The sequence below is a fragment of the Dreissena polymorpha genome, chromosome 10, assembly GCF_020536995.1.
Source record: "Dreissena polymorpha isolate Duluth1 chromosome 10, UMN_Dpol_1.0, whole genome shotgun sequence".
NCBI classification, from domain to species: domain Eukaryota; kingdom Metazoa; phylum Mollusca; class Bivalvia; order Myida; family Dreissenidae; genus Dreissena; species Dreissena polymorpha.
The window spans coordinates 65,152,399-65,164,811 of record NC_068364.1 but is presented as its reverse complement, the minus strand read 5'-3'; the positions used below and the strand labels follow the sequence as shown (position 1 = coordinate 65,164,811).

Sequence of the window (12,413 nt, the reverse complement as noted above, 5' to 3'; positions counted from 1 at the left end):
GTACAAAACTTTAATACAATCAAAATAACACAAGCTTCTGGCCTTGAACTGCCTTATAGAACCAAAAATAAAGTCATAGAAGCTTTAACCATAATATAATCTTGTGTGATAGGTACAGTCAGCAGTATGTATTCTGTAGGGCAAGGATGGTGCAACATAACGCGAATTTAAGTAGATTTCCAACTTTTATAACACTTATTAATATCAAAATGAAGGGATAAAAAATAAATACCAACAAGAGATGTGTTCGTCAGAAACACAATGCCCCCTATTGCGCTGCATTGATTTTTTTTGTTTTTACCTTTGACCTTGAAGGATGACCTTGACCTTAAACTTCCACCACTCAAAATGTGCAGCTTCATGATAACGCTGCTTTGATTATATTTTTTTTTACCTTTGACCTTGAAGGATGACCTTGAAGGATGACCTTGACCTTGAAGGATGACCTTGACCTTGAACTTCCACCACTAAAAATGCACAGCTTCATGAAAACGCCACTTTGAAATTATTTTTTTTACCTTTGACCTTGAAGGATGACCTTGACCTTGAAGGATGACCTTGAACTTCAACACTCAATAAGCAGCTTCATGAGAACGCCGCTTTGATTTATTTTTTTTACCTTTGACCTTGAAGGATGACCTTGACCTTGAACTTCCACCACTCAAAATGTGCAGCTTCATGAGATACACATGCATGCCAAATATCAAGTTGCTATCTTCAGTATTGAAAAAGTTATGGCAGATGTTAAAGTTTTCGGACGGACAGACGCCATATATTTGACATTTGACCTTGAAGGATGACCTTAACCTTCAACTTTCACCACTCAAAATGTTCAGCTCCATGAGATACACATGCATGCCAAATATCAAGTTGCTATCTTCAATAGTGGAAAAGTTATGGCCAATATTAAAGTTTTTTTCCGACGGACAGACAGACTGACATACACACATACACACAAACTGACATTCTGACGGACAGTTCAACTGCTATACTCCACCCTACCGGGGGCATAAAAATGGACAACACATATTTTTTATATGCAAAAAACAACATCATTGATATCTAGTTTTGAGTAAAGGTTGGAATACATTTATGTTATGATACAGTTTTGGATAAAGTAAAAGTTCTTAGCACACACCTTAATGATTAGTTTATTAAAGTATTTCTATAAATATCCCTTCAAACTTTCATATATATATTTTGATGTATTGTGATTGAACTGGGCCCTGTACCGTCTAAATGCTCTCCTCCAGACGTCAACAGAAGTCCTTGTCCACGACCAAGAGCTGAACAGCATACTGGCGCCAAAAAATGCACCAAAATTAAATATGGCTGCCACTATGCTTGGCTTAGTCTTCATAACACAGGAGCTTTCAGCTGCACCATCCATGATCTGGATCACTGAGACGTTTGCTTTGCAACTGTCAGCATAAAAAGTGTACTTAATAAAATTTCACACTTTTTATATGAGCATTTTGCCCTTTTGAGAAGTATTCCAATCATATCATGGCAGTCAATAAACCCACTATACTTTTCAGGTTGGGCTGGAATGTTTTTATACATTCACAGAATTACATATAAACACACATTGTTATCACATCACTAGAAACTGTGACACTACACATAATAGACTTTCATTTTCAATCATATCTACACATTATCATATTATAAATTTGAACCTTGATTTCAAACAGAAGGTATTGTTCATAAATGTTTTTCACAACTGATTTGTAAAATAACTTACATGGTAAGAAATTAAACTGGAGGATTTCACAAATTGGACTCAAAACTCTTCAATCATAAACGCTTAAACCAGCACAGGCAATAGAAATGCTTAGGCAAAATGCAGAGAAAAATATCAATCAGCTGTGTTAAAATGTAAACATATCTTTAGCTCACCACCATTAACCTTATATGTGTTCACTCAAATAGCATAAGTTACATGCTTGAAATGCGTCTCAGATTCATACGTATTTGATAATGAAAAAGCAAACAAAAAACAACAACAGTATGTGAGCAGGATACATTTTTACCTATTTGACACCACCCCAGTACATCTTCACCATAATGCATTCATTAATGATTGCCAACTTCAAATTCAGGTTGTACTTGTCTTCAGTTATATTTTTATCACTTTGCTTGCAATATTCGTCCGACACTAATTTTCATGAACTTTTTGGGTCTTCCGCTCAACAAAATACTTAACAAACAATTATGTCCAAAATATTGCTTCAGACAATACATAAAAATGCAGGAATTTTAGATCAAAGGAATATGCCAAATTTTATGAATCCACATATGTCATTTCAACAAAATTAAATGTATCAACAGTACTACATGTAGTTTATTTCCCCATATAAGCAGCTCACAAAGTGGTCCAAATTAAACTCACAGCATATTAAATATAGATCACCCTTAAACTGCAAATGTATTTGTCTAATCAAGTAAGAATCTAAATCAATCATGCCTTACCATGGATTAAAAACCAATTAACCATTCTTTGTCATTCTGATATCGGGATTTTTAAAACCCTCTGCTAATACACAGCAAATTTATTAAAAAGTTAAGTAGCTAAAATGCTAAAAATATTTAATTTTCTACAAAAAAATCAACATGAAAATGCTTGGTAAATGTATCCCTGTCCAAAATTTTAACAAATCTTTAAGGACTTCTACAGATTATATCCTTAATAGTACATTGTAGGCCAATTATAAAAGAGAAATGTGTCTTGAAACTGTAACCGTGGTTAATTTAAACAATTTTTGAGCCCTTAATTAACTGGCTCTTATAGGAGATTTTCATCCTAAGAACTCACAAATAATGCATATTGTGCAGTAAACAATGATAAATTATATAATAATTTTTTGAATACACAAAACATACTATGTGTACTGCAGTAGACTGTCATCCCAGGTGTGAGTGTTCACAAACTTGTACACGTGCACACTCAATGTCACCACCACCAGTACGAATGTCAGTGCAACAAAAATGCCTATCAGAGAAAAAATGGAACAAAATATTAGTAAATCCTAGCATATAGCCAAAATAAGGTGAGGGCATGAATTCATTAAGGTTTAGGTGAATTTCAATGCAGGTTTATGTGCATTTTAATGCAGGTTTGTGTGAAATGTTGGTAAATTTATGTATTATAATTCAGATTTACGTAAAAGTGTTGTAAAATTATGTGTATTTCAATGCAGGTTTATGTACATTTTAATGCATGTTTATAAGAAAGGTTGGTAAATACATGTGTATTTTGTATGAAGGTTTATGTGAATTTCATGCAGGTTTATGTTAATTTAAATGTTTAGCGATTTGAATTTCAAATAATTATATAAGGTGATGTGAATTACAATGCAAGGTGATGTAAAACTCAATGTGAGGTGATATAAATCTCAAGCTGTGTTGAATTTCATAGCAAGGCAATTTGAATATCTATGTAAGATGATGTGAAATTCAATGAAAGGCGATTTGAATTTCAATGTAAGGTGTTGTAAATTTCAATGAAAGATGATGTGAATTTTAATGAAAGGTGATTGAAATTCAATGTAAGGTGATGTAAATTTCAATCAGACCTGTTTACCCTACAGATTGCTTCTCAGTAGTAGGGAGAGCATCTCTCAGTAGTTTTGGGCTGTTGTCAGTAGTTTTAAACTTTTCAATCATTTTGAGCATTAAAACACCATGACTGGGTCACATATCAGTTTAACGGTACATAAAGCATTAGATGAATTTACTTGCTAATCATTTAATCTCTTAAGTGATTTTTTTTGCTTTTATTTCTTACAGCCTGTGCCATTTGGATTGGGAAAATTAGCGTGATAAACCATAACATTGGATAAAATAGCGCGATAAACCATGAAATTGGGAAGCATTAAGCATTATAAATATGATTGTAAGTAACAGAATTCAAATTGTTTTTAAGTGCATATTTGACAGCATTTTTATCTTATAAAGTGCTGCATTAACGTCTTTTTACAATGATTACAATATTTAGTTAATATTCATCCACATGCATATTAAACTTGCAATAATCTATAGATTCTTAAATACACCATTTGATCATAAGCTCTTTAAGAGTAGCTATTAATTTAATTCAGTATTTTTTAAAATTAAATATCATAAGGGGAAAACATAAACAAATATTGACAAACACCGTTTAGTGTTCTTGTTGTGTGAATGATGTATTAAATGGAGTTAAAATAATATATGTTATTTGTTTACCTTTCAATATCTTGCACTTGACAACCTCAGTTCAATGCTATTTCATTAAACTATACAGCGTAACAAACATAATAAAGCAGAATAAATGAGAATATGCATATGAATCTGAGTATACACAGATCCACTAACATATATATCAAATTGACCGTTCTAAGGCGGTGACGTACCCAAGCTTTATTCTTATTTGTGTTTATGTTGTTTTGTATTGTGCTGTAGTGTGCTGTTTTGTACTGTTTGGGCATTCGGTCACTTGCCTTAAATAAAGGACCTACTAATTGTTTAAAATAATAATTCGATACTACACATGTACTCCAGCAGCTGGAGTTTTACTTCTTCATATTGTCTCTTTCCATTTTCGAACGATACTCATCTTATTATAATAAATGCTTTAACTTTGTGAATGACTAAACTCCAATTTTCCAACTCTCGTTTCGTGACGCACATTCACTGAGCAGATTTCTGATAAATATTTATTGTTGTTTTTTATCTCACGTAGTATTTTGCGTTAATTAACACACGCATAACATTATTCCCTAATGACCATATGTATCCGCATATGTATCCGTTGTTAATTTGAATGGTATTTATTATTTCGCCTTTAATCGCAATTTCTCGTCTGCTTGCCGCCATCTTGAACGTGTGCAAAAACAGGCGTGCTCAATCCTGATACATCGACTATCGTCGGTATTCTCCGCAATAGAGAGATGTGTATACTCTGTATAATGGATAGCAACGTTAAATCGTACATGTATATATTCGGCTAAAGTTGCGAACCAATATGTAAGTCAGTTGTCGTTCGGTGACGACTCGACAAGCTCGATCAGCACTCGTTCACCGGGAGGCTTGAATTTTAACGTTTCTTACTACCCAAGCGTCAAAATGATTAAGATTGATAAATTACCCTCAAAGACCGAAAATAAGCAAAAGTACGATTAAAAACTGAAAATTTACCCTCAAAGACCGAAAATAAGCAAAAGTACGATTAAAAACTGAAAATTTGACCATTTTGATCGATGGATCCGCAGTTTTTCAATACAAATCCGTAGTGCGTAAAATCCGTAGTGCGTAGTTTATCCAAATAATCCGTAGTAACTACGGCGAATCCGTAGAAGTAAACAGGTCTGTTCAATGTAAGGTCATGTGAATTTCAATGTAAGATCACGTGATTTTCCATGTAAGGGAAGGTGAATTTCAATGAAAGGTGATGTGAATTTCAATGGAAGATGACGTGAATTTCAATGTTAGGACATGTGAATTTCAATGTAAGGCCATGTGAATTTCAATGTTAGGCCATGTGAAATTCAATGTAAGGCCATGTGAATTTCAATGTAAGGTCATGTGAATTTCAATGTAAGGACATGTGAATTTCAATGTAAGGACATGTGAATTTCAATGTAAGGACATGTGAATTTTAATGGAAGGTCATGTGAATTTCAATGTAAGGACATGTAAATTTCAATGTAAGGCCATGTGAATTTCAATGTAAGGCCATGTGAATTTCAATGTAAGGTCATGTGAATTTCAATGAAAGGTCATGTGAATTTCAATGTAATGAAATGTGAACTTCAATGTATGGTGATGTAAATTTCAATGTAAGGTGTTGTGAATTTCAATGTAATGTGATATGATTTTCATACAGTAATGCGCATTTCATGTAGGAGGGTGATGTGAATTTAATTTCCAAAAAATCTGACCTTCAAACTTTTCCTTTTTGACAGGAGTTCATGAATAAATCAATTCACAATCATTATCTGAATCGTTCAATCTGATTTATAGGTAAATACAAATAAATTGTGAACTGTTATTCTAAACACTTCAGGAAATGCCTAACAAATTTACATTCTGTGTTTTTTGTAATTGTAAACAGACATTCAATTGAACCAAAAGACATATTTTTAGATCTCAGGACTGCAAACATTTGTTAATTTCTATTCCAGACAAAGGTGACCTACCTAATCGAATAATTGTATCATGTATTTTTGAAGTAGCTTTTTGACCAACAAAGGGTGGAGATTCTTTCTTAAACTCTATTAACGTCTTGAGTCCTGAAATAAAAGAATGGTGAGCTGTGATACAATCTGTCTTTATGCTGTGCAGTTATAGGTTAGCTGAAACAAATTAAGTACAAGAATTTCCATTTTAAATAGATTTGTGTATATATATATATATATATACATAAAGAAAGAAAAGGATCAAGACAATTACATTTTACATGATAGAGAGATGTCTCCTTTCCATAGTCAAAGACTTGACATGTGACCTAGTTTATGACCCCACCTGATACAGATCAAAACAAGTTTTTTTAAGGTAGCGCACCTCTAATGGGCACATATCCAAATATAATCTAATTAATTATTTTCTTAATCAGCATCATTTCACTGAACTACATGCAAATTTGTAGGTAGGCTTTCCATGCTTTTAAAAAAAATATACCGATTTTTTCAAAACCACCCCCACGCTCGGCTTTTGTCCAGTTTATTTTCACCCCTGGGGTATATAAAAGTTCCATAATTCATTCAAATTTCCAAATATGGGCATGCAGTTGGTGTGTACAGATGCTGTAAAGGTGTTTAAAGTTTAAACAAGATGAAATAAGTATTCTTTTACAGACATTTATTTTTTACAAATTTTTATCTATGGAAGAGCGCCATGAAATGTAAGTGATTTCAGCCAAGTAAAAATTGGGTCGGTTAAAAACAAAGTGTCATAAAATTCAAAATAGTATCATTTAAGTCATATTTTAAACTTAGTTTTTATAGAAACACTATATACAGCAAAAATACCAAGAACTAGACAGATTTACAGTTTACTTTTTGAAATAAAAATAAAAATGCAACATGCATGGTTCGTATTTTCAACAGTAAATCACCCAATTTCGCCATAACGTTGTTTTAATTTTAATAATTGAAAAATGTGCATAAAAATTGCAACATATTTAACAATAAATATAGCTTATATGCCATATTAAATCAAATTACGTTAGAAAATAAATAAAACGCGTCGCAAAAAAGTATACGTCGTCGGCAGGATTCGAACCTGCGCAGGAATATCCCAAAAGATTTCTAGTCTATCGCCTTAACCACTAGGCTACGGCACCTAATAGTAGGCTCTTCAACCTTCGAAGAAATCGCGGGAAATCATTAGAGGTGCACTACCTTAAGATAGTTTTTTTGGAAGCACATGACCTTGATTTCAACATAGCTTAGATAAGTATAAGTATAAACTCCTGACAAAGTTTAATCAAGATTTAGTTATAAATCTGGCATCTAGAGTGGTTACAAGGTTTCCTATTGTTTTACCTAATGACCTAGTTTTCAAACGCATATATATATATATATATATATATATATATATATATATATTTGTTTATTTATTTATTTATATATGAACCTATTTTCAAACTTATCATATTTATTGGTAGGATACACATTCTGACCAAGTTTCACCAAGATTGAATCATAAATTTATCCATGTTACATGGATTCAAACTTAGTTTAGATATTGTTAAAATAAACAACTGATCAAGTTTCATCAATATTGAGTGATAGTTGTGGCAACACACGTTGGACGACCCCAGACATACATGTAGGACATAAACTGACAAGATCCCACTTTCCACAGGAGTAAGCTAAAATCTGAAAAAGGGATCTTTTATTTCATTCAATACAAATAAACAAGCCAAAGTTGCTAACCTGAGATACGAAATAACTGACCTGTTCTGTAGAGCCCATGATGTCATGTTCTGATGAACTTTCAAGAAGAGTGAACAATAAATGTAACTTTTAGACTTCTATTAAGTTTTTACTATAGCCATATAAGGATAATTTCCCCGCCCCCATGCGGCTACGTTTTTCAACAGACCTAAACCATGATCAAACACATCCAAGATATCATTTAAACAAATATTCTGACCAAGTTTCATGATGATTGGACAATAAATATTACTTTCAGAGTGTTAACAAGCTTTTACTATAGCCATATAAGAAAAAATGCCCCGCCCCCTGGTGGCAATGATTTTTTTAACCAACCGGAACCAATTTTGAACTCGTCCAATATATTATCAAGAAGATTCATGGAAATAGGACAATAAATGTGGCCTCTAAAGTGTTAACAAGGTTTTACTATAGCCGTATATAGCCATATAAGGAAAAATGCCCCGCCCTCTGGTACCCATGTTTTTCATCCAACCAGAACCATTTTCGAACTCATCCAAGATATCATTGAGACGAATCTTTTGACCAAGTTTCATAAAGATCGGACAATAAATGTGGCATCAAGAGTGTTAACAAGGTTTTACTATAGCCATATAAGGAAAAATGCCCGCCCCCTGGTGGCCATGTTTTTCAAGCAACCGGAATCATTTTCGAAGGCATCCAAGATTTTATGGGGACAAATCTTCTGACCTAATTTCATAAAGATCAGACAATAAATGTGACCTCTTGAGTGTTAACAAGGTTGAACTATAGCCATATAAGAAACAAGAGCTGTGTTTGTGAAACACAATGCCCCCCTACTGCGCCGCTTTGAAACCACATATTTGACCTTTGACTTTGACTATAGCCATATAAGAAACAAGAGCTGTGTTTGTGAAACACAATGCCCTCTACTGCGCCGCTTTGAAGCATATTGTGCTCTGGTGAGCTAAACACCGCAAGTTGTTTTACAAATTTTACAACAGACAACAACACTCACCTCTAATGGAGTAAACAGCTCCCACAATTAGGGCTATCAGTATTGGAACCAGGACGTAGCCAAATCTAACCCAGACGTTGTTGGAACCCGGGTAGCAAACCCCACTCAGAGAGTCAGCATCAATCTGAAAGGACATTCAATGCAAGACTAGTAAAACTTTTTGTATGTTTATTTTTCTTTTAAATAATAAGCAATTCATATTAAAATTGGATAATTGTAGTATGGTGATGTATAAGGGACACTTGCTACATTGTATATCTGCTAGCTGTTACATCAACACATACTCTTACCCAAACATGTCGGAACAGATGGAAAAAAATTATAGGGCAAGGCCTGAAGGACCAAGGTTGTAAAAATACTGGTAACATTATTGAGTTAAAGATGTGTCACGCAAACATGTACCTACTGCATTTTCCATGTCTCACAAAAAAAAAGATTGGTTCAAATGTTTGTTAGTCATAAATCTGACATGCCCAATTTGAAAGTATCCATAACTTTCATTTGTTGGTCAAGGTTTACAAAAATTGTACATTTATTTGGTATTACAAGTACTATGATTATCACTTGGTAATATTTCATGAAAGTTTATACTGAGTTTCAAGTATTTAGCTAAGCTTAATGTTTATTGGTGGTGTTGCAGGATCATGATTCTAGTTTTCATTTTTCATGAAACAATAGCATGAGTCACCATAGCAACAACAGGTTTTGTCTGAAAAATAATCTGAAATAAAGTTCATATTTCCAATACGGCTCTTAATCCACATGCAATGTTTCATCAACCTACAATGTAACTTGAGTACTTTTTAAGTTATCCCAGAATCCAGATTTTAGTTTTCAATTATTTCTGTAACCATAGCAACCACAATTTTAGTCTGACGAAAAAACACAAATACTGTGCATTTTGTCAATATGGCCCTCTATCAACAAACCGAATTTCATCAACCTAGCTGAAGTACATTTTGAGTTACTGCAGCATCCAGATTAATTCAGACAAACAGACAATCTGACAGATGAAAAGCCCAGCAGTTAACCTATCTTTACAATAGTAGGGGACTTTAAATAAGAACAGGATTCAGTTTTATATGGACAAGTTGAAAGCTGGGCCAGTGTGATGAATATTGGCAGACATATATTAAATTTTAAGTAATTTTCACATATTTTGTTTTCTGACCAGTCAAGAAAGGCAACACCCTGTGGTTTCCCTATAGATCTTTTCCTAAGTAACTGAGTATATATACAATGTATAATACAATCTTAACAGAGCATGAAGGTTGTTTTAGTCACTTCCATTGAAGGAAACAAGATTTAGGTATTTACCAACCCAGTAAAGTCAAGATTTTCTAAGTACAGTTTACAACATATGGCAGGATTGAACCCTTTCCCACTCAGAGGCAATGTGATAATGGCTATTTGCAAACAGCAGTAACTCGCAGTCTGTTCAGGTTTTAAGCTGTTTGCTGCTCATCAGTATCTAAGGGTTTGAAATGAATGAAAATATGTATCTAAGTGGTAAAGGGTTCATTCAGCACAATACATATCTGTTCTATATTTATTTTCTTTACCAAATTAAAATTGTTTACAGTAATATTGTCAATTAAAATAAAATGTACATGTACTGTTCCTTTAAAAACTCTTTTTTTAACCTAAATTTGAAGAGTTGAAATGTATGATGGAAATTTGAAAAACCAACAAACTATTTCATTTGAACTCGAAAAAAAAAACATAACTAATATACCCCCAAGAATGTGAAAATTTAACACAATTTACATCTACACTTCATGTTGATTTTAAATTTAAAATCAATTGTTTGTGAAATGTGAAAGCAGTTTGCTCCACAAACTTTTGCGGTCAGTCTGACAAACTGACCATACCATATATACCCTCTTTAACTGCATTTGCAGAGGTGTAATATATAAATTGAAGACACTCACCACGGACGTTGACAGGCATATAATGGTGAGAACAAGTGGGAGGCACCAGCTAATGATGTGGAAATAAGCTGTCTTCTTGGTCAGGTCATTCCTTGCCGTACCTAGGGCCTTACAAGACAAGACATAACCTATTAGTAACCTATTGCCATTAACATATTGCCTTAATATACAGATTGAGGGTAGCATAGCAAGCATTAAGCTGTAACATTCTGCATTTAAGGAGAGTAATATTGCAAATTAAAATGCTCACATCTATAGGGCATATTGAGCGCAACATAGCACACCTAAATAAATAGCTTAGAACATAGTGAATTTAGTATAGCACTCATTAAACTGTAAGATTAAGAAAGTAAGTTTATTGTAAACAAAGGCCTCCGGCCCATAATACATAATGTATACATAATATATATATATATACAGATAATACAGAGAGTTGTCCCTACGTATATATGTACAGTTGTACAATATCATTTGACTGGAGAAAAAAAACAACGAACAAACATACTTAAACGACAAGTATTACTTTCCATATGAAAAACGTATTAACTGGTTAACATAAAAGGCTATTTTTTTTTATAACAAACTCATTTTTATTTCTTAACAAATCAAAGAAATTCGAAATAGTATTCCTGCCATGATACCAATTATACAAATATCTTAGCCTAATTTCAGCATATTTAAAACATTAAAAAGATACATGATATTCATTTTCTATTTTTACAGATTCATTTTCTACTTGAAAATGTGCATATATTCTAAGATGTCTTGGTATTCCTAATTGTCTACCTAACTCTATTTGAAACCTATGGCTCGAACAACGAAATTTCGCTAATGCTTGCCTGCAATGAAATGGCATTGCAATGTCTAAATATCATTCCGTGTTTAATAAACTTTTGAATTGCTTGTAAGTATGGCATCTAGAAGAATCATTTATGTTTTCGTGCCAGGATTGAGTTGCACAATCAGTCAGACGTTGTTAAAAAGGAGCATGAATAAATCAATATCACAAACATCCTGTGAGAGCCAAATAAAGCCGAACCCATATTTAAAAAGAAGATAGCATATAGTGACCATATGACCATATGTTGGGTTCTGAGAAAACTGGGCAGAATGCATGTGCGTTAAGTGTCGTCCCAGATTAGCCTGTGCAGTCCATACAGGCTAATCACAGATGACACTTTCCACCTATATTGGATTTTTGCTGAGAAGAGACTTCATTTAAACGAAAAAGGTCATAAAAGCGAAGTGTTGTCCCTGATCAGCCTGTGCGGATTGCACAGGCTAATATGTGACTACACTTTACGCACATGCATTATGCCCAGTTTTCTCAGAAAACGGCACATATAGTGGACCATTAACAAGTTTTGATTGCCATTTATTATGTATAAGGGAGGTGGCAAGTTCACACAAGAGCTTGTGAATAGATTTTTATACAATATTCTGAACCAATGAACAAATTTAAAATATTACAATCTTGTGTGGACTTAATAATCAATGTTTAGAACCATGATTTAATTTATTTAACAGAAGGATTGCATATTCTTTTTCAGAGATCAGCAATTGATT

General features: G+C 33.3%; 1 protein-coding gene across 4 annotated transcripts in view; it reads right to left on the bottom strand.

Annotated features, from left to right (window-relative positions):
- LOC127848622 (uncharacterized) overlaps positions 1-12,413 on the bottom strand; it is a 44,361-nt gene that overhangs the window by 11,176 nt on the left and 20,772 nt on the right. For all 4 annotated transcript variants that reach the window (XR_008034602.1, XR_008034601.1, XR_008034603.1 and 1 more), the window contains exons 6-10: positions 10,848-10,955; positions 8,917-9,040; positions 6,177-6,269; positions 2,884-2,992; positions 1,233-1,421 (exon numbers count right to left, since the gene is read on the bottom strand). Coding sequence is in view for 1 of the 4 variants with exons in the window: in XM_052381187.1 (XP_052237147.1) it covers positions 1,233-1,421; positions 2,884-2,992; positions 6,177-6,269; positions 8,917-9,040; positions 10,848-10,955 (623 nt within the window). In the remaining 3 variants the exon portion in view is untranslated. The remainder of the gene's footprint in view (positions 1-1,232; positions 1,422-2,883; positions 2,993-6,176; positions 6,270-8,916; positions 9,041-10,847; positions 10,956-12,413) is intronic.